The sequence below is a fragment of the Mycotypha africana genome (assembly GCF_025528875.1).
Source record: "Mycotypha africana strain NRRL 2978 chromosome Unknown BDF20scaffold_2, whole genome shotgun sequence".
Classification (NCBI taxonomy): Eukaryota; Fungi; Mucoromycota; class Mucoromycetes; order Mucorales; family Mycotyphaceae; genus Mycotypha; species Mycotypha africana.
The window spans coordinates 2,517,001-2,540,715 of record NW_026515726.1 but is presented as its reverse complement, the minus strand read 5'-3'; the positions used below and the strand labels follow the sequence as shown (position 1 = coordinate 2,540,715).

General features: G+C 38.2%; 12 protein-coding genes across 12 annotated transcripts; 4 read left to right on the top strand and 8 right to left on the bottom strand.

The window, feature by feature from the left end:
* Positions 1-1,379: 1,379 nt before the first annotated feature.
* BDF20DRAFT_833075 (uncharacterized protein) lies at positions 1,380-3,455 on the top strand (the record flags this gene model as incomplete). Its single annotated transcript, XM_053078604.1, has 3 exons — positions 1,380-1,717; positions 1,787-3,232; positions 3,320-3,455. The coding sequence occupies 3 exons, from the start codon at positions 1,380-1,382 to the stop codon at positions 3,453-3,455; spliced, it is 1,920 nt and encodes a 639-aa protein (XP_052939568.1).
* Positions 3,456-3,539: 84 nt separating this feature from the next.
* Positions 3,540-4,595, bottom strand: BDF20DRAFT_910723 (Fructosamine/Ketosamine-3-kinase; the record flags this gene model as incomplete). Its single annotated transcript, XM_053083736.1, has 2 exons — positions 3,540-4,340; positions 4,455-4,595. The coding sequence occupies 2 exons, from the start codon at positions 4,593-4,595 to the stop codon at positions 3,540-3,542; spliced, it is 942 nt and encodes a 313-aa protein (XP_052939567.1).
* Positions 4,596-5,338: 743 nt separating this feature from the next.
* Positions 5,339-7,325, top strand: BDF20DRAFT_910722 (uncharacterized protein; the record flags this gene model as incomplete). The annotated part of the gene is made up of 2 exons (XM_053083735.1): positions 5,339-5,518; positions 5,634-7,325. The coding sequence occupies 2 exons, from the start codon at positions 5,339-5,341 to the stop codon at positions 7,323-7,325; spliced, it is 1,872 nt and encodes a 623-aa protein (XP_052939566.1).
* Positions 7,326-7,701: 376 nt separating this feature from the next.
* On the top strand, positions 7,702-9,778 carry BDF20DRAFT_904914 (kinase-like domain-containing protein; the record flags this gene model as incomplete). The annotated part of the gene is made up of 4 exons (XM_053083096.1): positions 7,702-7,753; positions 7,909-8,044; positions 8,108-8,503; positions 8,590-9,778. 4 exons carry the CDS (start codon positions 7,702-7,704, stop codon positions 9,776-9,778), a joined length of 1,773 nt encoding a protein of 590 aa, XP_052939565.1.
* Positions 9,779-9,970: 192 nt separating this feature from the next.
* On the bottom strand, positions 9,971-11,397 carry BDF20DRAFT_311207 (peroxisomal membrane protein 4). Its single transcript, XM_053075182.1, has 4 exons — positions 10,859-11,397; positions 10,565-10,766; positions 10,353-10,478; positions 9,971-10,282 (listed from the first exon to the last, which is right to left on the bottom strand). The coding sequence occupies exons 1-4, from the start codon at positions 11,002-11,004 to the stop codon at positions 10,163-10,165; spliced, it is 594 nt and encodes a 197-aa protein (XP_052939564.1). The 5' UTR covers positions 11,005-11,397; the 3' UTR covers positions 9,971-10,162.
* Positions 11,398-13,564, bottom strand: BDF20DRAFT_311206 (P-loop containing nucleoside triphosphate hydrolase protein). The gene is made up of 6 exons (XM_053075181.1): positions 13,395-13,564; positions 13,174-13,299; positions 12,955-13,059; positions 12,487-12,870; positions 11,979-12,411; positions 11,398-11,904 (listed from the first exon to the last, which is right to left on the bottom strand). Exons 1-6 carry the CDS (start codon positions 13,521-13,523, stop codon positions 11,792-11,794), a joined length of 1,290 nt encoding a protein of 429 aa, XP_052939563.1. The 5' UTR covers positions 13,524-13,564; the 3' UTR covers positions 11,398-11,791.
* Positions 13,565-13,638: 74 nt separating this feature from the next.
* BDF20DRAFT_970323 (methylenetetrahydrofolate reductase-domain-containing protein) lies at positions 13,639-16,122 on the bottom strand. The gene is made up of 4 exons (XM_053085014.1): positions 15,875-16,122; positions 15,585-15,788; positions 15,348-15,510; positions 13,639-15,272 (listed from the first exon to the last, which is right to left on the bottom strand). Exons 1-4 carry the CDS (start codon positions 15,959-15,961, stop codon positions 13,927-13,929), a joined length of 1,800 nt encoding a protein of 599 aa, XP_052939562.1. The 5' UTR covers positions 15,962-16,122; the 3' UTR covers positions 13,639-13,926.
* Positions 16,123-16,767: 645 nt separating this feature from the next.
* On the bottom strand, positions 16,768-19,293 carry BDF20DRAFT_310633 (uncharacterized protein). The gene is made up of 6 exons (XM_053075178.1): positions 18,325-19,293; positions 18,047-18,229; positions 17,582-17,902; positions 17,227-17,495; positions 17,093-17,155; positions 16,768-17,022 (listed from the first exon to the last, which is right to left on the bottom strand). Exons 1-6 carry the CDS (start codon positions 18,830-18,832, stop codon positions 16,999-17,001), a joined length of 1,368 nt encoding a protein of 455 aa, XP_052939561.1. The 5' UTR covers positions 18,833-19,293; the 3' UTR covers positions 16,768-16,998.
* Positions 19,294-19,564: 271 nt separating this feature from the next.
* BDF20DRAFT_904908 (Isochorismatase-like protein) lies at positions 19,565-20,332 on the top strand (the record flags this gene model as incomplete). Its single annotated transcript, XM_053083095.1, has 5 exons — positions 19,565-19,567; positions 19,644-19,701; positions 19,765-19,907; positions 19,970-20,086; positions 20,162-20,332. The coding sequence occupies 5 exons, from the start codon at positions 19,565-19,567 to the stop codon at positions 20,330-20,332; spliced, it is 492 nt and encodes a 163-aa protein (XP_052939560.1).
* Positions 20,206-20,697, bottom strand: BDF20DRAFT_854401 (uncharacterized protein). Its single transcript, XM_053080182.1, has 2 exons — positions 20,307-20,697; positions 20,206-20,228 (listed from the first exon to the last, which is right to left on the bottom strand). Exon 1 carries the CDS (start codon positions 20,660-20,662, stop codon positions 20,465-20,467), a length of 198 nt encoding a protein of 65 aa, XP_052939559.1. The 5' UTR covers positions 20,663-20,697; the 3' UTR covers positions 20,206-20,228; positions 20,307-20,464.
* A 134-nt stretch (positions 20,698-20,831) lies between these two features.
* On the bottom strand, positions 20,832-21,417 carry BDF20DRAFT_310804 (uncharacterized protein). The gene is made up of 3 exons (XM_053075179.1): positions 21,282-21,417; positions 21,146-21,209; positions 20,832-21,074 (listed from the first exon to the last, which is right to left on the bottom strand). Exons 1-3 carry the CDS (start codon positions 21,306-21,308, stop codon positions 20,929-20,931), a joined length of 237 nt encoding a protein of 78 aa, XP_052939558.1. The 5' UTR covers positions 21,309-21,417; the 3' UTR covers positions 20,832-20,928.
* A 176-nt stretch (positions 21,418-21,593) lies between these two features.
* On the bottom strand, positions 21,594-22,799 carry BDF20DRAFT_854381 (phosphoadenosine phosphosulfate reductase). The gene has a single exon (XM_053080181.1). It carries the CDS (start codon positions 22,617-22,619, stop codon positions 21,783-21,785), a length of 837 nt encoding a protein of 278 aa, XP_052939557.1. The 5' UTR covers positions 22,620-22,799; the 3' UTR covers positions 21,594-21,782.
* Positions 22,800-23,715: the final 916 nt, after the last annotated feature.

The window sequence follows — 23,715 nt, the reverse complement described above, 5'->3', positions numbered from 1 at the left end:
CTACTTTTACTTCTGGCATTATGGGCTCTTGCTTAACTTCTTCTACATCACAATCTTTATCGTTAGTCTGCGTTGTTGACGGTTCAGATGAATTGATAGTAGTATCTTCCAAATTTTTTGCAGTCGCCTCAGCGGCTGGTCTATCGGGGGTCTCTTCAATTTTTATGGGCTGGCTTGTCGAACGATCTTGATCATCATTAGCTGAATCGAGATTTGACAGTGGATCGTCTTTGAGTATTGAATTCGCAGAAAAGGTCATTGATAGCAATTATTTATTATCAAAAGTTGAATAAGTTATGGTAGTTCGCAACTCGAACACACGGGGAAGGAATTAGGAAAGAGGTGGTAATTGATATGGGGTAGGTAAAATTTCTTCCAATAGCTCTATTTGTTTTGAGCTTTTCTCAGGTGCTATAGATCGGGCTTTTGTTCTTTATTCTGGCAGTAGTATTCGAAGTGAAAGTCAGGATGGATACTGTCTACTGTCTGCAAGCAGAAAGCGAAAGAGTTGAATGATGCTAGGGTTGAAGCTGTACCAGGCATATTTAGGAACGCAGTAAGCGGCATTTGAATATTTCAGGTAACACCACCTTTCAAAGTTTTTGCTTGAATGGACTTTGCAAGACTTAGCGAACACTAGAAAGTCACTTTAATAGTATTTAAACAAGAGTAGTCTCTCCATTTACAAAAATATTCATAGCCCAAATCCAAACATAAAACATTTGTCTACGAACTTTACAAACAATATTGATACATGAAGGCAGCATCAAAGGACGACCAATAACAAACATTCTCTCTGTCGCAGATTGGCTGTTCTGGAAGATTAGCCTGAATTATCAGATAACAGATTGACTCTCCGTCTTCTTTCCACGTATTCGTATATTTTCTGCTGAACCACGTTGAATGAAAACAGTTCGACATAGCTCGCACAATATACAGCAATGAATAATATGACACATAATTTATTCAGCTCTGCAACTGTAAAGAATTGCTCGCGAGAATATTGACCGTTTTGACTTTCGTACAACTAGAATGCATTACTAATTTCAGATTGTAAAACTAACTGTTCAGTACCTACTTATGGGTGCACATACAACGGAAAGAGTCCCGTCAAGGATGGTAATGCTGCCTGATACGAATTGCAAGAAAAGAAGAAAAAGAAAAAAGTATAAAAGAAAGCAAAAGCCCGTTGGCGTAAGATCTACAATTCCTTTACTTGATTAAAAGGCTTTTGGCCTGAGAAATTTACAACTCAGGTTGAAAACTGAATGACAGTCCACAATGACTGCTTTAAAGATTCTTATTAGGAAAAAGGGAAGCTTTTTCATTTTGAACGATCTATTAACAGGTTCATTGATCCATAGAATTGCAGAATCCCCATGTCTCAAAGCAAAGGGCTCTTCGCCATGTTTGGCGCTGTTGCAGCACCGCCAAAAACAATAAAAAAAGCTGAAGACATCAAAACTAAAGAAGAGTTAGCTAGAGAAGCAGCATTTGATGCAAAGAATAAAAACGGCCATTCTACGTTAAAGGACCTCAGTAGTGGAGGAACCGGCGGTGGAGCTTGGAAAACAGTTTCCAAACGAAGAGGTTTGGCTCTAAAAGCCAAGACGCTTGGAAAAACCGTTACCGTTTCAGAGAACAAGCACCATATCCCTGACGACGTAGAAGATGTTACTATGGGCGGTACTGGTAACAAGAAGAAGAAAAAGAGATTGTAAGATATTGCACTATGAAAAGAGAATGAGCTGTTTACTGACCTTTTTTTTTCCAAAAAAAAAATTAGCTCGCCTTATGGTGTAAGTCGTCCTCATAACAAAATGGCAGCTACTCAACGACCGGGAGTTGACAAACGAGTTGATATATTAGTCGCAGGCTTCGAGCCTGGTACTGAAGCTGGTGTCGTTCCCTTTTTAATTCTAAAGTCCAAAAAAAAATGGGAACCTGTCGATGTTAAAGTCGATGGACAGCAAATGCTACTGACTGTTAATGATCCAGTCATAGCTCGAATTTTAGTTCGTTTGGACGGCTATATTTATGGAACACAACAACTTCGCGTTCAGTTATGGCAAAACTCAGCATTACCCATGACACCCATGGTTGAACAAACCAAAACCAAAAAGTTAACTACGATCGATCAGCTTCGTAACTTCTTATTGAGTCGTTGGAACGCAGACGCAAAGTATTTGAATTTGGATAGAATGGCATCGGATCCAATTTTGAAAAAAGCGGGTATTAAGCCTCCAGGAACAGCAGGCGCAACTGCAGTTGTCGGCCCAACCATGATGAAATTAGCGGGAGAAATGTTTGAGGAGGTGGTCACTATATCGTTTGCTGGCAACCAACTGAAAAACGTTCAACAAATCTCTACCTTGGCTCAGTATTTGCCCAACATTCAGAATCTTTCATTCCAAGACAATTTCATTAAAGAGTTTGAAGGTTTAGATGCATTGAGTGGCACAGGCAAACTGAAGTGTCTCAGAGAATTACTACTGGCTGGCAATCCTGTTCGCGACCATGAGATCAAAATGAGAGGCAATGACAGAGGATATGTCAAGAATATTGTCAAACGTTTCCCTACACTTGTTTTATTAGATGGTATTCCAGTCCAATTGAGTGAGACGGAAGCAGCGGCTGTCCACAAAACTGGACGCGTCTTGCCTTTAGACAATAAACCCAACTTCTTCGATAATGAGATAAGTCAAAATGCCACGATAGATTTTCTGTCAAAGTTCTTTCAGAAATTCGATTCGGATCGGTCTTCATTGGCAGTTTTATACGATACCAATGCCGTTTTTTCTGTCAACTCGAATGTCAAGTTACGTGCACAACAAAAAATAAGGAGAAAGGAAAGAAAGAAAATGATGGATGATGAGGAAAGATTAACATGGAACAGCATAAGTCGAAATTTGAAAGGCAAAAGCAAAAGTAAGCGAAAGGCAATCAGTTTACTCGCTGACCTTGTAGTTCTTACCGGTTTCTTTTTTCTGTTGTTGATAGGACAAGAAGGCAAATGTCTCTTCATCGGACCCGAAATCATTGGTAGTACATTATGCAGATTACCTCCAACTATTCATGATCTGCAGAAAGTAGATGATTTCGTGGTGGATGCCCACCAGACACCTGTAGGGCTGTCGATCAGTTTGCATGGCGAGTTTATAGAAGAAGAAAATACGCCACCCTTCTCTTACAGTCGTACATTTCTGCTTCGTCCTGCTACGCCAGATAGTCCGTAAGTATCTATCATTATCTATGCTTTTAGGGCTCACATGACTCATTTTCTTTTTTTTTTTTTATTTTCTTTTGTTGCTGTGCTTAGTACATTGGCTGCTGGATGGCCATATATCATCATGAGCGACATGCTTATCGTACGTGACTATATTGGTAATCAAGGCTTCAAACCTCAAGTAGCTGTGCCTACTAGCATTTTTACCTCATACCCAACAAATCTCTAAGTTTGTCATATTTATAAACAATTGCTTTTATGTACTCAATTCAACTCGATTCATTCTTAAAAAGAAAATATATCTGTAGTCAACTCATAATAACTTATCTATTAAATTGATAAAACCGTCACCGTAACTGCCTCCAAACATCGCATAATGATTCAGATGATGATACGCTTCGTATATTATCAAACGCTCCTTTTTACCCTCACTTGTTGTTGGTAACAGTGCTGTATTCAATAAGGCGTCTTCATATGCATCGAAACACGTCTGCGTAAATCCACCAAACATTTTCATGATGCCAAATTCAAATTCGTAATGGCCATAATAGCAGGCAGGATCAAAAATAATAGGCTGTTCATTGTTCGAACCGCGTGCACCCCAGTTCCCATTCCACAAATCACCATGAAGTAGTGAAGGTTTGACCTCACCAATCACGTCCGCACCGAGCCAATGCTCCAAACGTGAACAAAGGGAAGCACCTAAAGTATCAATATCTTTATCCAGCCCTTTCACTTGCTTCAATAATGGCTGTAAACGCTGCGTTTTGTAAAATTGGCACCAGTCAGTGGACCACGAGTTCTCTAATTTGGTGGTACCGCACCAGGAAGTGACATCAAAGCCGAATTTATCAGCAGTTGAAGCATGTAAACGTGCCAATTTCCTGCCGAGTTCGCGTTGCAGCGTTTGATGACTACTACTGGCTCGACCTAATGGAACATATTCTGTGACAATGTAAGCAGGTTTTGCTGATGCTGTATTGTTCTTGCTGCTTTCGGTAGCGTATGAGTAGTGAAGTGGCATCGGGACGAATCCGTGAACTGCGTCATTCATTCGCTCAAGTGCCAATGATTCTGCTTCAAACCATCGACCTGCTTCAGGATCAGCATTTGTCTAAAATTTTGTATTTGATCAGTTTCCATACAAGAAAAATGCTACCCCTTGGCGTTATTATGGTCCTTACAGCCTTCCACGCATTGTTTTACTTTTTAAAGGCGCTACTATTACCTTCACAAAATAATCTCCTTTATCTGTTGAAAAACATGCAGCTTGACTTATAGATCCTCCTCCCAATCTTTTAATTTTTTGAACAGTCGTACAAAAAGAATGCTTCTGAAGCTCAGATGATATATATTCTTGAATGTTCATACTGTTAAAACAATGATGCTATACGTCGACTTTAAGTTTCAACTTTATATGCAAGTTATCAAATCATGAGCAAGAAAGAAAATGTAAATTCTATTCAGAAGATCAGATAAGCTATCGCAAAGAAAATCAAACTTCCTGACGTCATTGACATGAATACTTGACTTCGTGCTTTCCGTACTTATACTGACTTGTTTAAGCCTTCTTTGAATCCACCAAATCTTAAATTCTTTCATTAGATAAAAGTTTACTAATGGTGACCCACTGAAACTTCGCTAAAGAAGCTTAAATGCTTTTAGGTTCGTCCCTTATTTCTGGTAACATGTAGGTATATTGGTCGACTACAATGCTTGCACTGATGAGAACGGACTCGAACAAAATAACTGCTCAAAGACAAAGAAATAAACTGCTATAATGTTTCTAGCTTTCGCATAGACGTCATGATAAATGGATAGAATAATTGACGTAGGATACGACTTACATCTCAAAATGCTATAGTATCTATTATATTTGTGAATTTATTACAGGCAAATCATTTTCAAGTTACAATATGGGATAGCAATTAGCAAAGGATTCCCATACGTATTTGAATGTGTAAGCTCGTCCTTTTGCACAGAACGCGGATCAACAAATTTTCATCTTTTGACCTTTGTGACTTTCTGTACCTTAAATTTTCATTTTATAACAATAACACGTAAAAGTGCATTTGTTCTTATATTATACTCGAGAAAGGGTATAATTTCCTCATGGCCCTATCTGAAGAAGAGGCTAACGCCAAACTTGAACGCTTGCAGCAGCAAGTGACGCTAAACTTACAAGCCATTGATAAGAATTTTGCAGAGTGCAATCAGGTGCTCACTTCAAGAACAATACCGGAAATAGAAAGATATTCAGAAGCAACTCATCAAATATGGAATCATTGCAAAGTAAAGAAAAAAAAAAAAAGCACAAAAACGAATAATCAAAAGCATTACCAAATTGCCATTTTTCAAAAGCAACTAATTACCAATAGTAAATTAGATTTGGCTATATTTTTTCAAGTCAATGGATCGTGAAGAGAATCAGTATCCATTTTCGGTGTTGAGTGGTGAAGATGGTACAAACCGCCCAGCCCACGATGCAATATCGGATCGCTTCAGTAGAATGAGTCATGATGTAACAATGAGAGATATAACTGAAGTGTCTGCGCATAATCGTTTACGAAAGAACTTACGTAGAGCACAGTCTAATACGACAACCTCACAAGCACGTAAAGATACCCTCAACCCTGATATACTAGATTCAGAATCATCAACCTACTCCAGTAGGCAGAGTACGACGAGATCACCGCCACGCATCATACCATACGCTATGGCTCCAGACGTGCTACAACGGACACCTGTGCGAGAGGCAGCAGATTTATTTACAAAGGACCAATTTCGAAATGCTGGGGCATCTACTTCTAGCGACGACGACTCAAATCAATATCGATTTAGCGGCGAAAGTGATGGAGGAGGTATCGATGATAGCAAATCGAAGGACAAAGGTAAAGGAAAAATGACAGCAGATGGTTTTGCGACGCCAGGTCTAGGTCCACGACATTGGGGCCAGTTGAACGTAATGGAAGATGATGTTAGCAATCGACGAATTTTCGAGAATTTTATGTTTGATCGAAAGAGAAATCAAGATAAAATTGAGAGTAGAATTACATATAACAGTGGGAATGCGGGCATGCACTCACCTAGCGACCGTAATTATCAATTCAAGAAACCACCAGAGTCCATACGCTTAACAAACACACGGGAGAGTTTCGTGCCAGAACCATTCACATTCACGCCGAGTGATGCTGGTAGTCGAACGCAAACACCAATAAAATACTCCAATCTTACAAGTAAAAGTCAGCAAAACCAGAAATATCCGAGTTATTACCCAAGTCCTTTCGGCAATATACCCCATTCCCAGAATGATAGACAACAAACACCCGTTAGAACACCCAGTATCCGCGGCGATGATCATGCATCAGAACAGAAACAGACACCATCATCGATTCGTGGAAAACTGCTAGACACTTTTAACGATATGTCGAGTATAGAGAGTTTTGGTATGGAAGGCAGTGGACTTCGCTTGGATCACTCGCAAACTATTCACTCACCGACGCCTACAGGATTCGATTTTGCACAGAGAATGAGTACACTCAAAAGTCAAAATACGCCTTCTCAGCAAAGCCAGTCGGGATCCAAAGCGAATTTAGCTGCTGTTGATAAGCAACAAGAGAATATCAATATAGAAGAGGAATTTACCGATCCGTTGAGAAATGTTTTAACTGATAATGAAATGAGCCATCAGTTAGATGATGGTAATGATACGCCAAAAAGCACAGCCACTGACAGATACGCGCGATACAAAGTGAGAAATAGTGACAGCCTTAAAAGTGCGGATCTGACATCCAGATCAAGTACAACAGCAAATATGACCATGATATCGGGGTTGACTGGCCAAATACCAGCTCGATTCGATCTGAAATACTTTCCAGATCAATTTAAACAACCTCCGGCCTCTACTCAATTAACTCGAATTTATAATTATTTTGCGGACAGGCCAGCTCAAATGCTAACAGCGGAGGACTATTTAAAGCATGTGAATAACGAATACGATAAAGAAACTGTTCATGTTCTCATCAACTTGTTAGCGCGGAAGAAGTTCTTGAAAAGAGTTGGTGATAGAGAACGAGGCGCTTGGACGATTCGAAGGTAAAAAAAGCAGCAAGACATCAGAGGCAGCTATGATATCATGCTTTCCTTAAATGGAGAAAAAGACAAAAATTGTGGAACGACGTCATGCCAGCGTCAAAGGCAACCTTTTTCTTTTCCAACCGTTTTTCACTGTTCTTCTTTTTTTTTTCCATTCTGTTTAAATTCAGTATAAATATTCAATTCTTATATCTTAGCTTGTCCTAGCGAGAAAGATAGAATCTTTATTTTATTCTTTTCTATACTTACTCTTTAGCTTTGTTAATTTGAAAAAAAGAAACAACAACAAAAAGTAAACAAGTCAGATTTGTTTGATTCTGTTACCGTCTTTAATTAAAAGATATACTTGCTGGAAACAGTTCCTGATCGAAAAAAAAACCATGTTTGACCAAATTAAAGGATTATTCAAGCAGAAAAAAACCCATCCAAAAGGTGTGTGTTTGTTGTGTATAAAATTTCGGATTAAGGCCTTTCTGGTCCCTTTTCTTTATTTCAACGTCTTTTTTCTTTTTTTACTTTTGTTTCGTTTACTTACCTTCCGTTCTTGTTCTTGCAATTTCATTATAAAAAATTGATGATGAATATAGAAGCCGTTACAGCAGACGAAAAGCAGAAAAACAAGGATGTCGCAACTCGTATTGTTCAAGAAGAGAAGCAACGCAAAAACGTTCTTCCTCAATACCCAGGTTTGGAACGGTTTGAGATGATTGAAAAGATTGGAGAGTAAGTTCAATTTTATCAATAAGTCATCAGGTTACAATTTTTAATAAGCAACTTTTTTCTTAGGGGCGCATTCTCTTTTGTTTTTAAGGCAAGAGATAAATTGACCGGTAAAGAAGTGGCCGTGAAAGTGGTTCGTAGGCGAGACTTGGACGCATCTGATGCTGGCAAGAACCATCTCCATCCCAACATGAAAAAGAAAACAAAGGCAACCGAAAGAGAAAACATTTTGAAAGAAGTTCAGATTATGCGCAATATCAATCACAATAATATTGTTCGTCTCATACAGTTCTCCGAATCTGATGACTACTACTTTTTAGTTTTGGAACTATGTCATGGTGGTGAGTTATTTCACCGCATCGTGAAGCTGACATATTTCAGCGAAGATCTTGCTCGACATGTCATTGTTCAAGTTGCTGAAGGTATTCGCTACCTTCATGAAGAATGTGGTGTCGTGCATCGGTAAAATCTCATTAAAAGCGGTGTTGCATCAATTTGTCGGATGGGACTCTAACCCCGCATATTCTAATTTTTTATTGTACCTTTAGTGATATTAAACCCGAAAATATCCTTTTTGAGCCTATTCCCATTATAAAACGTGACCATGTTGTAAATCCTTTTAATGACGAGGATAAGGAAGATGAAGGCGAATTTATTGAAGGCGTTGGTGGTGGTGGTATTGGCATCGTTAAAATTGCTGATTTCGGCTTATCAAAGGTGATCTGGGATAACTCCACGTTAACACCTTGTGGTACTGTTGGCTACACAGCTCCTGAAATTGTACGAGATCAAAAATACTCAAAATCAGTTGACATGTGGGCCATTGGTTGTGTACTCTACACAATTCTATGTGGCTTTCCTCCGTTTTATGACGAATCTATTCGTGCGCTTACTCATAAAGTTGCTCGCGGCGAGTATACTTTCTTGAGTCCTTGGTGGGATCCTATTTCACCCGCGGCAAAAGACTTAATTAGCAATCTTTTAACTGTAGATCCTGAAAAGCGTTATACCATTGATCAATTTTTCCAACATCCTTGGATTACCAAATCACAATTCCCTCCTCCTGCTCGCAGCTCCACAAACACATTGCCATCTAAACCTTTAGTAGAAAAGAAGTTCAAGGCCAATGACCCCCGTGCCCAAGCGATGCAAAATGCTGCGTCCAAGGCGGCTGCTGCTCAAGCAGAACAAAAGAGACAAGATCAGGCTTACAATGCTATGATGGCTGGTCAACAACCCGCGGCAGCCAATGTTAATACTATTCCAACCAACAACGACAGTAAACCTGCAAAACGAAATGATATATTTACTCCTGGCATCAATTCTATCAAGGAAATCCTAGATGTTACGTATGCTGTCCAACGTATGGGTGAAGAAAAGAAGATGCGCACTGGAAATACTCCTGCCATCCATACCGCAAACCGACAAAACGGTTTTATTCCTGATTATGATTCCATATCCGAGGAAGATGAAGAAGATGAAGACGATGATACCAGTTCCAGTAGTTCAAGTGAAAGGGCCAGCCATGGTATACAGAAGGATGTTATTGCTTTGGCTGAACAACTAGTTCATGATGGTAAAGGTATTGCGCCTGGTGCTTATTCACTAAAACCTAAGCAGACATCAAAAATACATGATACAGACGTTTCCATGCCCGTATCGAGAAAGAAACGAAATGCATTTGATCTTGATTTATCCAAGGCTACCTTGTTGAGAAATAGACGTGTCGTAGCCTAAAAAATGCTGCAGTATCGCAACACGGTTTTCTACATTAATTATATTCTTTTATATGCTACTTCTATGTTCAGTAATTAGCTCTTCTTCCTTTCCATTGTTCCGTAATTCATGTTTTGTTCATTTTTTTTTTCCCTTTTCTTCTGTTTCTATTTTAATGCGATATACCCAATCATTTCTTATTTCAGAAAACGTGAACGAGACGGGAAACGAAGCTCCTTTTTGTATAGAACATATCTTTGTTTAATTTTGTAAATGTAGTAATAGTATAAATTGCTTTATAGTGGTATCAAGAACAACATTTGTGATGTCTTTGAAAGTATCTAAATAGTAAATAAATAAATGGTCCATCTTATCAAACGTAAAAAGCACCACTTCTGTCAGTCGTTATTTGTTATGCCATATTAACGTTTTAAGTGAGTTCCATGAGTCTGAATCGCGATAGATGTATTGCATTGAGGCTCTTAGAGAAGGTTGAACTGTATCTGTCTCGTGTCTGAATAGCCACTATGTAGCAAGATAATGTATTTTAACTTTGAATTCTACTAAAGTATGTTCCATGGCATGAGCGGCTTACCATAACTAATCCCCACACGACAGCCGCAAATACGGGGTATGTGTTTTTGGGTGCCTCAATTATCTGTTTCCTTACCGGCACCTTCACTAGAGCTAGGACCACTCTCGAAAAGAGATATAAGATGATCTACAGTATGACTTCATCAGTATCTCATGTACCTATCAGGTTTCATTTTCACACTCAAAAACGCTATGAAGCAATCCTATCTATACCTGTTGATTGATACTGTTATTTTCTCCAAATACATAATATCCTCCAACGATACCGGCGAGAAAGGGATGAATACTGGCTTCTTTTCCGCCATTAAGCTTCTTTTGAACAAGCATTAAAGTTTTGTAAATCGTCGCAAATTTACCCAGGTTTAGCGCATGTTGCTTTGTTGCTTTAAGAATTCCTTTTGCCTTACTTTGCACACTACATATATTTTGGAGCAAACGTTTTAATAATTTTTTTTCTGCAGTGTTCCCCGCTCCCAAATTCGTCGATTTGAAACTCTGCTACTTTACGATCCCGTTTTGAACAAAATGGTCATAACAAGTGCGTGAGGGAACCTGACTTTTGCGCCGTAAACAACGCCATTACGAAAACCTTTAAGAATGGTCAGGACGTCATGATATTTTGGGTTGGTAGCCAATGCATTCAAATAGTCCATGTTAATCTTGATTGCAGATGCAGAAAGGACAGAAGAATGAGCAATGAGAAATAAAGTATTATGTAAAATAAAAGGCAAAAAAAGGGAAAGAAGAACAGTAAAACTCACAAAGATGAAAAGAGCAATGAAATAACAAGTATTAGCGTGAGACTGTAAACTTAGTCGGCTTTCACATGCTTTTTAAGGTCATAATGCCTAATCAGTTGCTGATGGTACAAATAACTGCTGCTGCACAGAGCTTCTGTTCCGCATCACCCTAGTATTTCAGGGACACAATCTTTAGTGAGGCTTCACAAAATAGATAGGAGACATACGTCGCATTAACCATTGACGATCGGTCCTTCACATTCCCTCTCAATATTTTATAGAATGCTAACTCCATTCACAACTTCTAATTCAAAATTCAGGGCATCTAAAGATTGGACACTAAAACCAATAAGAAGCTATCATTGGTTACAGTTAGTAGAAACGAAAATTATAGCCTAATAAAAATATAGTATTAACAGAGGGTTATGCAAACAAAGTGGCAAGCTGGTTACACAATTAGAACAGGGAGATCTTGACATATTTATGGTCTCAAAAAGAGTACTAAGGCCAATATAGTTTCGTTAGGGGATCCTTTTGGATATACTGACTTCCAAATAATATATTTGTCTTCAGATAGTCTGCTGTTCAATGATCAAAGAATTTGATTTGGGAGTCTCCACATTTACAAAGAACGTATGCAACTGATCGTATTACATTATATCTGATTTTTTACAAAGGTATTTATTGTAGTGAATAATATTTAAGCGTAGTATTGCAATGTCATCTTCTTCTTTGCCTGTACTTCTTGGATAGCTTCCATGAAGTCTTCGTGTGTAATTTCAACAGCTCCTCTTCTTAAGGCTAGCATACCACCTAAAGAATAATCATAACGTGTTAAATAGGCATCTTTTCCGCGTAAGAATCCAGACAAAAGATTAAACACTTACTCTCAACACAGACAGCTTTACATTGAGCACCATTGAATTCGTCACAGCATCTAGCTAATTCTTCAAAATTGACATCTTTACTGACATTCATTTTTCTTGAATGAATTTGTATAATACGAGCTCTAGCTTCTTCATTAGGTAGAGGGAATTCAATTTTACGATCTAAACGACCAGATCTCAGTAAAGCAGGATCCAAAATATCAATACGATTTGTTGCAGCAATAACTTTGATACGATCATCGGAAGAGAAACCATCTAACTGGTTCAATAATTCCAACATAGTACGCTGTACTTCACGATCACCCGATTTTTCAGAATCGAAACGCTTTGTACCAATAGCATCCAATTCATCAATGAAGATGATAGCTGGTGACTTTTCTTTTGCCAATTCAAATGCATCCCTTACTAATTTTGCACCATCGCCGATGAACATCTATAGGAATATAATATCGTGAGCTGAGCTGAACACATACTTACGGTATCACACATTCTGCTAGTATTACTCTACCTGGACGAGCTGAGGACCAGCTAATTTCAAATATGCGGAATTTGTTTGCGCAGCGCAAGCTCTGGCTAATAGAGTCTTACCAGTACCAGGAGGTCCGTACATCAAAACACCTTTTGGTGGTTTAATACCAAGGTTTTTAAATCTTTCAGCATGTGTCATGGGCAATACAATAGCTTCCACCAGTTCTTCGATCTGTTTATCCAAACCACCAATATCATTATAATCTTCAGTTGGCTTTTCATCAACTTCCATAGCTTTGACTCTAGAGTCATATTCTGCTGGTAATTTATCCAAAATTAAGAAACTGTCTTTATTGACACCGATAAGATCGCCCGGCTTCAACTCGTCAGCATCGACAAGACCGATTAAGGGTAAAAATATGGTCTAGAAATTGATCATAAGTTTTTTCAAAATTTAAGTCTTGTCTCTACGTGACAAAAAACGACGCGTATGAAAGCAGTAATTTACCTGTCTAGTTGAAGTTTTAATAACTGCACATTTTCCCTTTCTCTGACTGGTTAAATCGACATTAGCGCCTTCGTCTTCATTTTCATCTGGATCAACATCGAGCAACTATGGTAAAAAAGTACAATAAAATAGGTTTAGCCGCGCTATATTACTCAATACTGTATGATGGATATGATTGCGTTTTATGCTTTTGCTCGAATGGCAGACCGATGACTTTACCTCAACAACGTTACCGACGAGATATGGAAGTTGCTTATTTAACTTTATCTTTTCTTTATTATCTTTAATGCGCTCTTTCATAGCAGCTTGTTCATGTTGAAGACGAACAACTTCAGATTTCATAACCTGCCAAAGTGTGTCCGCAATACAAGAAATTGCAAAATGGTTAGATCTGGCTACTTTTCGAACCATTTCCGACTGTCAAGCATCTAATTCCTAACCTTAATGTCATTTTCCAAAAGTCTTGTTCTGTTATTGATTTCTTCAGGACTAAGGCGAAGAATTTCTTGCCCAATGTCGTCGTCTTGTTCTTGGTTTTCCCAAAGTGATTTGTCTTCCAAAGTTGCCATTTTAAATGTTTATCTGAAAAAAGTTATGAATAGGAAAAGAGCCAAAATAAATATGAAGGTTCAAAGGGTGGACACGTAATTTTGTTTCATACTCCGCGCACACTTTCTTCTAGCGCGTCAATAGCTCACAGGTTCGGCTTTATTTGGCTTTTAAAAAATGGCAGGAAGATATAGAGAAGAGGTAGAGGGAATAGAATGGATATCAAAAATATCATTATTAGGAGGTAGTTGAATACAACTGAAAGAGTTAAGATCATGTGTATGTAGGAATAAGTCAGAATAGCAATAATGTATAACTATGAATGAGGAAGAGTAATAAATAGCATGTTGAATACAGATGTAGTGTAATGGAATAACGTAGCCCACATCATTCCGTATGAAGTGTACTTTTGTTATAAACAATTTAGCGAGATATTCCGTTTGACTGCATCAATTTTCGAGAGATTTCACCATCGATTTCTAAATCAAAGAGTCGCCAAATACCGTTTTCGTCTTGGAAGTCATTATGAACAATATTGATGAGATACCAGTTGCTGCATACATCCAAAATGAGTCGAGCAGAATCACTTTCACGGTCGTAGATACGAGCCCAGCGGTTCCAGAGCTCAAACGCTTCATCTTTCCAAGCCATAAAGGCTACTCCTTCCACAATAGTAGGCTGAGCAATTTCTTTACCGGGAAACACACCCCAAGTTACAGCATTAGGTTCATCATTTTGAGTGTTTGTGCGGAAGTCACCTCGTTTGTTGACAGCATAGTAAGTCACTTGAGGGTTTCCACTGATCTTATCAATTAGTTCATTGAGCTTATCGGGGGAGACAAAAAATTCAAGGTATGCCTTCTGGAAGACATAGCCGTTTCTAGGTCCCCATCCGTAGATCTTGTCTGAGCTCCTGACACCATTAACGGCAGGCTGTGAATTGATAGTAAGATATCCGAGCAAGTTGATTGCTGCTAAGCGTTGGCGAATAATATCAGTCTCAGGGTCCAGTTGTTGTGCACTCCAAGGAATTCCAGCAATTTGACCCTTGCAGTAGCGAGCAAATGTTTGAGCAATATCATCTATGCAAGTAGGATAGCCCCACATCTTGATACATTGATCTACAGGGTATTTCAAATTAATGCCCCAACCATCTAATTCACCAAAGGCAGGAGAGCGTGAATCTCCCCAGCGACCATTGGGAAATTCATCCCAGGTTTCTGTACGTTGGAGATAACTCTTTGTGCGATTCTTCCAGAAAATAGGTCGAACATTTTCCTTGGCACGTTTGCTGGTAAGACATTGGTTCCAGGGTAAAGGCTTTACTGCTTCTAATGGAGCAACCAGGTTAAGGCGTTCTAAAATAATTCGGGAGGATCGTTCGAGATTGAAAGTGTACAAATGGAAGCCATTGATCCCAATTTCGCGAAATTTCTTGATAAATTCGACAGCGAGGTTGATACCGTACTCCTTTACGGCAGTATCATCATCCTTGATAACTTCAAGCTCGTCCCAGATTTTCTGAGGAACAAAGTTATCATTAAAGGATATCACGCGTTTAAGGCCAGTGTAATTTTGAATAGGAAAGACACCCGGCAAAATTGGAACGTTAATGCCGATGGCACGAGCCTTCTTATAAAAGGCTGTAAACATGTCGATATCGAAGAAAAGCTGAGTAACGACTAAGTCAGCACCAGCATCTACTTTATCTTTGAGATATTGCAAGTCTGCATCTTTATCTGGATTATCGATATGACCTTCGGGATGACCTATAAATCAATATTGAACTATGTAATTAGTAACAACGTTTGCTGAAAACGTGTGATTGTATAGTATGTTCCCACCTGCAACTGCAATACAGAAGTAGTCACCGTACTTCTTACGAATATATCTCACCAAATCGATAGCATGCTCAAATCCTTCTTTGCATGACTCCCATGTTTCTTGTCCTTTAGGGGGATCTCCACGTAAAGCCAAAATGTTTTGGCATCCACAATTTTTGGCTTTCTAAAACAGCATATCAACTGAATAAGACCACTAACTCAAAGGCATTCATACTTTTATCTGATTCTGATACTTACTTCCAATGCATCATCAATTTCCTGGACAGGCATGTTAGTACACGTCAAGTGCATCATTGTTTCTAATCCATATACTGATTGGGCTGTTGCCACAATCTCCGTTGTTAGTTCCGCTGATGATCCGCCAGCTCCCCAAGTGACATCAATAAATTCTGGCCCATAACGTTGCATTCTTTCCATACGATCATAGAGATTTTGCACACCCTAAGTGGAAATTAACAGAATATTTTTGTTTGTAAATTATGTTGTTGCCTGTGACTTATGACTTGCTTATAGCTCGCTTTATTTACCTGTGCTGTCTTTGGAGGGAAATATTCGAAGGACCAGAAAGGACGTCCTTCTTGTTCAGCTTTATGAATCTTATCAATGACTTTCATGGTTTAATTTTGCTTGTTGCTGATGTTACAAGTGCCGATTCTAAGATCAAATGTTTTAAAAGCTTCAAAATAAAAAAAAAGGATTGTAAAAGGGTGTGAAGTAGCCATTATATATGCGAATGTGGGATTGGTTTAGTCGTACAGATCCTTGGCTATTCTCTTCCCTTCTCGTTCGCTCCTTTCAACCATTAAACTTTTTGTGACTGGAAATCTAATTGATTGATCATCTTGATCTTTCCAAACCGAAGTTCCAAGTACATAATTCTGTATGCAAAGGGCAAATGAAGGCTATGCCGGATTGTTCTTCTCATACTTACGGAGTAGATAATCTTTGTTATACAACTATGATAACTGAACTTTCGGCATTTCTAGTGACAGGATACCTTCAGATTTCAATATCAATGTTTTAGAGGCGTGCATTGGCTTTTTAAGTGTACAATTTTCATTACTGATGATTGGCTGACCCGAAAATTTTGATCTTAAGTTAATGCTGTACCTGATGTATTGAGGAGCCGAGCGAATCATTTCTGTCCGTCAGCGATGTTAAAATGTGTCAAATGCTAACTTGAAGTTTCTTTGTGTGTTCCCACCCCTTTGTGTAGCCATCATACAACAGCAATTTGGCAAAAATACAAAAATGATAGACGGTTGACTATGCACTGACCGAAATTTTCAATCAGAGATTCCTGGAAAACAGATAACTGGAAGCAATAACCAGTGCTAAAAATTCTTTTTAGTAATATGTTCAGGTGATGCGTCTGATACTGAGGAATAACAATGATGATTGTTGTCTTAACAGCGACATTGTAAACTTTAACTATCTTAAATACAACTTTGAATAGCTAATGTCTCACTGTAATGGCATTGCGGAACACTGTCAATAATTTATTAAATACGATCGTCAAGCGTAGTATATATATGATGACGGTATTGAGAGGCATAGCAGGTTTAAATATCGGAACGTACAATAATCGAATCATTGTCGTAAGAAAAGTTAACGCACCATATCTTGCACCATATCCTGAATGGTTCAATTTCTATTGTATAAGGACTCCGTCACACTATCATTGAGAATATACTCATGTGTTAACATCATTACGTAGCAGACGATATTATTAATTGCGATGGTACCTTTATTATAATAGGTGGCTCCTGTGTATTCGGTCTGGAAATCTCAGCTAACTCCTTACCAGCCTAAGTGTAAACAGTATACGTATTAATATGAAGATGCTTGATCAATTACGATATTCTCTTTCCCAACTTACACTGGTAGTGCCTCCCTCCATCAATTGAGATAACGTTAACGACCGTCGATTCAGATTCATCACGGAGCGAACACGTTCAGCTACCAGATCCAAATAAGCAATTGTTAGAGCGCGCCATTCGGTAATAACAGGATCAGATATATCAAACATAGGCGTTATTTCCATCTTAGGCTGCCCTTGCAAAAGTGAGTTTTCCTTATGATTCTTTATTCCCCTATCAAAATCAGATGCTTTAAGGGTTATGAATCCTGTATCAATAAGCAATCCGCCTAACGCAATAGAATAAAAAATTGAAAGAATTAGTCGTTTTAAAGAAGGGAGGTTGCCATAGTGTGCCTGAAAACGATATGCATACCATTAGCATAATCAGGAAGGGGTGTCAATTGTTCGGTTCCTTCGATCATTGCACCCAACATCTTCTCCATAGGCTCAATCAAAGAATACAACATCCATTGAGAGAATTTATGGAATGGCACCATTTGGTCAGCGCATGAGATAATAGGACAGGACCAAACATCACCCAGTGTCAAGGTTGCACCATCACTATTGGATTCTGGATCAGTTTGGGGGACGGACCAAAGCTCACCTATTTCTAAAATGATCGGCCAAATTGTTTCTAGAAGTATTAGGGGGCCTTTTTTTGTTGTGATTGTTGTAGGATGGTTTAATATATAGTCTATATGAACATAAACGTAGGCATTTGCACCAAAAAAAAAAAAAAATAAAAAATAAAAAATTATTAACCCTTAATATTTTCTTCTCCCAAGCTCCCCTTTTGACGTTGAATCTGTAAAAAAGTTTTCATTCCCTTCAATGTTACCTAACATATTTCCAGGACGGAAAGCTTGATCTTCGTTGTTCCTGAAATAATCAGAGCAATGTTGTAGCTTATGGCCAAGGTGTTTCAAAAGCTTAAATCTTTCCTCTAAATCGTTCAACGTTTCAGAGGTTCCTTTAAAGCCGGCTAATAGATCAGTTATTTGCAATGCCATGATCGCGTTCGCTATAAAAAAAAAAAAAAAGTTGCATTGGTAGGTAAAAATTAAAAAGGAGTCTTTGTATAACAAATATCACCAATTTTGTAAAATGCTCACGTACAGTCAACTCGATGCGGCTGATCAGGATTTGCAGAAAATAGGCCTTTCATATACATCTCTAGGATAGCAATAGCTATGCCTTCTTTCTTCTTATACAATCGACCGGAAGATGCTTCCTGATACGAATAATTGTGAGAAGGATTCAGATCGAGTATGACAGCCACTACCATTAAGTCCAGAACTCGTCTGGTCTGTTCAGTTTTGTCGATTCCGAGGCTTGCCCAGGAGTTGATCAATGTTTGAACACGAGGATAGCCATCTGCATCAAAATGTCTCCAACGTCCATGTGTAGGGATTTTAGAAGGATCGTCGAAATCCCTTTTTATAATAGATATAACGAATTGAACAATGTCTTGTAATTTGGAAGTATCAATGTCAAAGTGCTGGAGCTTGTTCCTGACAGCTGCCTCTTGCACTTTGAAGCATCTTTCACGTACTGCGCGTAAGCTTAAAAGATACTCCTCGTTGACGTTCATATTATTGCTATTCGTGAGTGATTGTGTTGTCATATTTTTCTACGTGAATTACAGTGTAAGTTGGGATTGTTTAAGTGCGTTTTCAATGTAGTGTTGTGAATGATTAGAAAGAACGTAGTACTGGATAATAGACTCGTATAGATAGAAGGGGGGAAAGTATCAATCTGTAAGGAAGGAAAATGCGAAAGGAATGAAATTATACGACTTAAGGTAGCAGTTTTTTCTATTTAAATAACTGAAGATAAGGAGAAAAGAAATAACTTTTTTTCTGGGCTTGTAAATTATAGGAGAAAGCCTTCGATCTCTAAACGAGGTGCAAACGCTCATCATCAATAGACCGTAGACATCGATTGAAACAAGCACTATTGAAGTGAGTGTCGAACAAGACAAATTAACTATAGACGAATTAGGTTAGAATCAAAACAATTTGTAAGTCCTTTGTGTGCTGAAAATAGGAGCACCGGCACTAAAGGTATAATTTTTTAAGGTTTTGAAAGGTCGAGTTTTCGTGTTGCTTCAAGCAAATAAACAAGCAGAAAGTTAAAAGCGATAATTTCCCACCAAATAAGCAATGTCAGCGTTCATTTGGTTCATTTGGTTCATTTGGTTCCTTTTACCACGTTTTTCATAACATTCAACACTATGTCTATCAGAAAGTTTGCAAAATTAGCTCCTCAAACAACAGCTTTGTTTGTCTGCGATATCCAGGAACGTTTTAAAGGCCTCATATGGCAGTACCCTTCAGTCATCTCAGTTGCTGGTAAAATGGTAAAGAAAAGGCAATGCTGCGCATAATAGATTTGAATGCCAAACATCTTATGAACTCAATCTGATCTTTCAAAAGATTAAGGCAAGCGCGATCTTGAATATGCCAGTGGTTGTCACTGAACAATACCCCAAAGGTAAAATTTGAGAAGACTTTCTGTGATATTTGCACTATGTAACTCACAGACACATGAAAACAGCATTTGGCCCTACTGTATCTGAATTGGATATTTCGGATGCAGCCGTGCGTCTTGAAAAGACTAAGTTCAGTATGTATTTGCCTGAGGTTGTTGAGGTTTTAAAGAAACAGAAAACCAAATCTGTCCTATTACTCGGTATTGAGGTGAGTGCGCTAACGAACACTTGCATTGCTGTTTATAACAGATTACTCATCGATAACTGTAGTCTCATGTGTGTGTACTTCAAACTGCACTTGAACTTCTTGAAAATGATTACGATGTTCATGTTATTGCCGACGGTGTTTCGTCCCAAAATTATCCTGAAATTGACATTGCCATTGCAGTAAGTCCTTATTTTGTTAACAAAAGACTTGGGTGAATCTATTGAATACACAATTGAGCATTAATTTAAAACTAGCGTATGAAAGCAGCCGGCGCTATCATTACCACTTCAGAATCAGCACTCTTCCAATTATGTGAAGACGCTAAACATGAGAAATTCAAGCAGATTAGTGGTTTGGTAAAAGAGTATATGGAATCTAGCAAAGTAAACAAGCTTTTACAACGAGCAGCAGGTGCTAGCTTATAAATCAAAAAGAGAAATTTAACTGTTCCCAGCAAATGGATGATGTACCACTACATTAGTTGTAAGAATTTTATTGTGTTACTGCTCAGTCTACCATATCAATAAATAAATGCTGACACATGTACCGAGATAAGTTTATGATTCAAAGCTCTTTTCCCAAAAGCCTTGGCTTGCGTTCAAATTGGTTGAGCACGTTGTTCTCTTTCTCAAAGAACGGAACGCTGCTTTAAATCCGGGGTACAACTGCTGAAAGTTCATTCTCCACCAGGTTCGGTTGTATTCCATGTGTCTATCATAAGCTTCGTTTAAAAAGTTCTTGTAAAAGATTGACATAGCCTCTGCTGTAATCTCCTCCCCATTTGCTCTCACTTATTTTAGAAATGAGACATAAGTATACAATATCTGTATCTGAACAAATATTATCCTTTTTTATAAGCTTACATTGGTCTTCATAATCAGCTTTAGCTTGTGCAAACAGAGTATTGTTATTATGCCAAAATTCTTCATTGTAAGCATCCAATTTTTGGCACGATTCTCTCCATTGTTTATCCTAACGTCAACAATCGCTTTAACATTCCAATAAGTAAGATTCTATAGCTTCATTGTAGTCTTACTTCTTGTGTCTCATTTGGTGGTATATAGTATTTTACGGGTCTAAGATTGGATATCGGATCAGGTGTACCGATCATATCTGCTGCAACTGGTGCTGACAGCTCGTCGGACCACTTTTTCTTTGAAGTTTTGTCTAATTTTGAATCATAGATGTTATCAGCATTTGTATCTTTTTGTATAAATGTTTCAAAATAAAGTTTCTACATTTCGTGGTGGACGATGTAAATGTTCGTGTGCATTCGTGTGTTGAGATTCGTTTTATAGATCGCTAATTTACGCCAGGGGTAAAGTTTAACTTAGCGTTGGAGTATTTTTTTTCTTGTCACAATAATTTACGTACGTTGAGAATCATTGCATACACCGCCATTGATACTGAAAATTAATATAAGAAGTTAGGTAGGTAGCTACGGAAGGAGTGATTAAAAAGGTACAATAGCTTTTTTAAATTCGAAACAATTGAAATACACAGCTGCATTATTTTGTGGAGGGCAGGGCTACTGAGCCAATAACAAAGTAGTTTCTGAGTTCCAAGGAACGGCAAAGGGCAAAACATCAACCCTAAACAACGCTCTCAATAGAATACTTTCCGAATGTCTACGTTTAAATCGATACAATTCGTCTAAGTGACTTTATTCCTAAAGAAAAGATAGTATGTACAGCGATAGAAAAAAAATAAGAAAAAACTATTGAATGGTAAATTATAAAAAGAATATGTCAAAGAAGCATGCTAATTAAAGAAAATGATAATAAATAAAGTTATGGTAATGGAGGAGTCGGCCAAGGAGGTATAATGCTTTAGTAGGAAAGAAGCGTATAGAAGAACTGAATTTACATAGAGAATTTAGGCAGCAACAATATTTTGTTGAAATTGTTGAGCCTCTTTCTTTTTCTTGGCAGCCATGAACGCAGCACGCATCTTGAAATAGTCTTTGTGTAGGCCGCATTCAGTCTTCTGCTTACCAACCCAGCGGCCTGAACGTTCATCGTCGCCATTTACAGGAGCCTTGGTCGAATGCCAGTCGCCAATTGAACGATAACCTTGATCAACCAAGGCATTGTAGGGAACCTCGTTGGCACGAATGTATGACCAGACTTGTTGGAAATCCCAGTAGGCCAAAGGATTTAACTTGATTAAACCAGTATCATCGACTTCTAAGATGGGTATAGCTTCACGAGCACCTTTTTGACTGCGACGACGACCAGTAATGACGGATCTTACGTTTAACTCTTCATAAGCACGGCGTGCTGGTTCAACCTTGACAAGATAATCATAAGAATCCTCATCAGTCTCCCACAATTTATGGCCATATTCAGCTTCAAATGCATCGACAGTGTCTGTATTGAAAGGTTTATAGACTTTGAGTGGAACATTATAGGTTGATACGCAACGCTGTGCTAAGTCTAATGTTTCCTTGAAATGGTAAAGCGTGTCTAAGAATATCAAAGGAACAAGATGGGGCTGGGCTCGGTCAAGACTGATTTTGTTGATCATGTCAAGAGTAACTAAACCGGTCAAGCCGAAAGCAGTGGTTTGGTACAAGTTTGGAAGACAATTAATAGCCCATTCGAGTATATCTTTTGGTTCAAGAGTCGCTAAGTATTCGTTGAGATGCTTCAATGTCTCGGGAGTTAGATCAGTGCTGCTTTCAATCTTAATGTTTTTGGTACTGGCAGGCATATTCTTTCTTTGTTCCGATTATTCAAGTAATGATTGATGAGGAAAGGCTATAATATGTAGGCGTCCAAGGTAGTTTTTATAGCTTGACTCAAAGTACTATGAAAGTATTCTTGGACAAATTTGGAAGGCGAAGTACGTTAACAGATTATTCTTTAGCCAATAATATCCATTTCGAATGGCGAAATAAAGCGAATACTCTCGTCAACTATTCAACCTCATTCTTATTACAGATCTGAGTCGCAAACGTTGATGGTGGTGTGAAACAGCATATAAAAGCCCTCACTCGATTAATAATACTGTCAATGATACAGAACGTTTACCTACAATTTGATGAATAATGTTAGAATCTGCGGATGTACATGCATAACTATCTGCTTACACGATTGAGGAATATGGACAGCTCTAGCTTCCAAACCAGTCATTCTCGCTCTACATGCCAACCCTCAATAATTGATCAGCTTTTATTCATAATCGTGTCATGAGCTCTACTTGGTCGTGAGTATATAGAGCTTTAGATTATCAAAAGATGATAACTGATATATCAGGTAAATGTGACTTGTCCTACCCACTTTTTACCACTTGAAGGATCATATAAACGTCGATACTAACACGCTACACTCTGCCTCAATCTTGAGCTTCATCAGTTATCGCTATTAATAATCAATGAGAAAAGCAATACATCATACTTAATTGATGCATAATAATAGAGTTCAGCTTCGACTCAACTTTCAAATCCGAATTGATTTTTATTTTCAAAAGGAAGGCTTCCTATCTCATTTTAACATTTGCTGCAATAACAACGCAAAGAAAGACAGTATGCTAGTAGTTAACTCTATCTCCTTAGTAGAAAGCAGCATCATAGCTATGAAATTACCTGTCGAAGCATTGTGATGCTGTCCTTAAAGTTTGACATACTTCGGTCATTATTTTTACATTAAAAATATCGTCAAAGAAAGATATGGCCATACAATTATTTTAAAATAACATTGTAAATACAGCCATAATAACAATAACAATAGCAAAAGAAGGAAGCTTAACCCACCGCTTTAGCAGAAACAGGTTAATAATCGCACATACTTTTAGCGAGCTCGCATTC

What these genes read in the sequence shown, in the direction of transcription:
- BDF20DRAFT_311207 (XM_053075182.1), bottom strand. Translation starts at nt 11,004, where the DNA reads ATGGACTATTTGAATGCATTGGCTACCAACCCAAAATATCATGACGTC. An exon ending in ATTTTGTTCAAAACGGGATC is followed by an intron (nt 10,767 to 10,858) that starts GTAAAGTAGCAG and finishes AAATATATGTAG; the next exon opens with TGTGCAAAGTAAGGCAAAAG. An exon ending in ATAACAGTATCAATCAACAG is followed by an intron (nt 10,479 to 10,564) that starts GTATAGATAGGA and finishes GTCATACTGTAG; the next exon opens with ATCATCTTATATCTCTTTTC.
- BDF20DRAFT_311206 (XM_053075181.1), bottom strand. Translation starts at nt 13,523, where the DNA reads ATGGCAACTTTGGAAGACAAATCACTTTGGGAAAACCAAGAACAAGAC. An exon ending in TTTTGGAAAATGACATTAAG is followed by an intron (nt 13,300 to 13,394) that starts GTTAGGAATTAG and finishes ACACTTTGGCAG; the next exon opens with GTTATGAAATCTGAAGTTGT. An exon ending in TAAAGCTGTCTGTGTTGAGA is followed by an intron (nt 11,905 to 11,978) that starts GTAAGTGTTTAA and finishes ATTATTCTTTAG; the next exon opens with GTGGTATGCTAGCCTTAAGA.
- BDF20DRAFT_970323 (XM_053085014.1), bottom strand. Translation starts at nt 15,961, where the DNA reads ATGAAAGTCATTGATAAGATTCATAAAGCTGAACAAGAAGGACGTCCT. An exon ending in AAATTGATGATGCATTGGAA is followed by an intron (nt 15,511 to 15,584) that starts GTAAGTATCAGA and finishes ATGCTGTTTTAG; the next exon opens with AAAGCCAAAAATTGTGGATG. An exon ending in CTTCTGTATTGCAGTTGCAG is followed by an intron (nt 15,273 to 15,347) that starts GTGGGAACATAC and finishes ATTGATTTATAG; the next exon opens with GTCATCCCGAAGGTCATATC.
- BDF20DRAFT_310633 (XM_053075178.1), bottom strand. Translation starts at nt 18,832, where the DNA reads ATGACAACACAATCACTCACGAATAGCAATAATATGAACGTCAACGAG. An exon ending in TCAGCCGCATCGAGTTGACT is followed by an intron (nt 18,230 to 18,324) that starts GTACGTGAGCAT and finishes TTTTTTTTATAG; the next exon opens with CGAACGCGATCATGGCATTG. An exon ending in TGGAGGGAGGCACTACCAGT is followed by an intron (nt 17,156 to 17,226) that starts GTAAGTTGGGAA and finishes GTTTACACTTAG; the next exon opens with GCTGGTAAGGAGTTAGCTGA.
- BDF20DRAFT_854401 (XM_053080182.1), bottom strand. Translation starts at nt 20,662, where the DNA reads ATGTCAATCTTTTACAAGAACTTTTTAAACGAAGCTTATGATAGACAC.
- BDF20DRAFT_310804 (XM_053075179.1), bottom strand. Translation starts at nt 21,308, where the DNA reads ATGGCGGTGTATGCAATGATTCTCAAC. An exon ending in TGTATGCAATGATTCTCAAC is followed by an intron (nt 21,210 to 21,281) that starts GTACGTAAATTA and finishes GGCGTAAATTAG; the next exon opens with CGATCTATAAAACGAATCTC. An exon ending in TACATCGTCCACCACGAAAT is followed by an intron (nt 21,075 to 21,145) that starts GTAGAAACTTTA and finishes ATTCAAAATTAG; the next exon opens with ACAAAACTTCAAAGAAAAAG.
- BDF20DRAFT_854381 (XM_053080181.1), bottom strand. Translation starts at nt 22,619, where the DNA reads ATGCCTGCCAGTACCAAAAACATTAAGATTGAAAGCAGCACTGATCTA.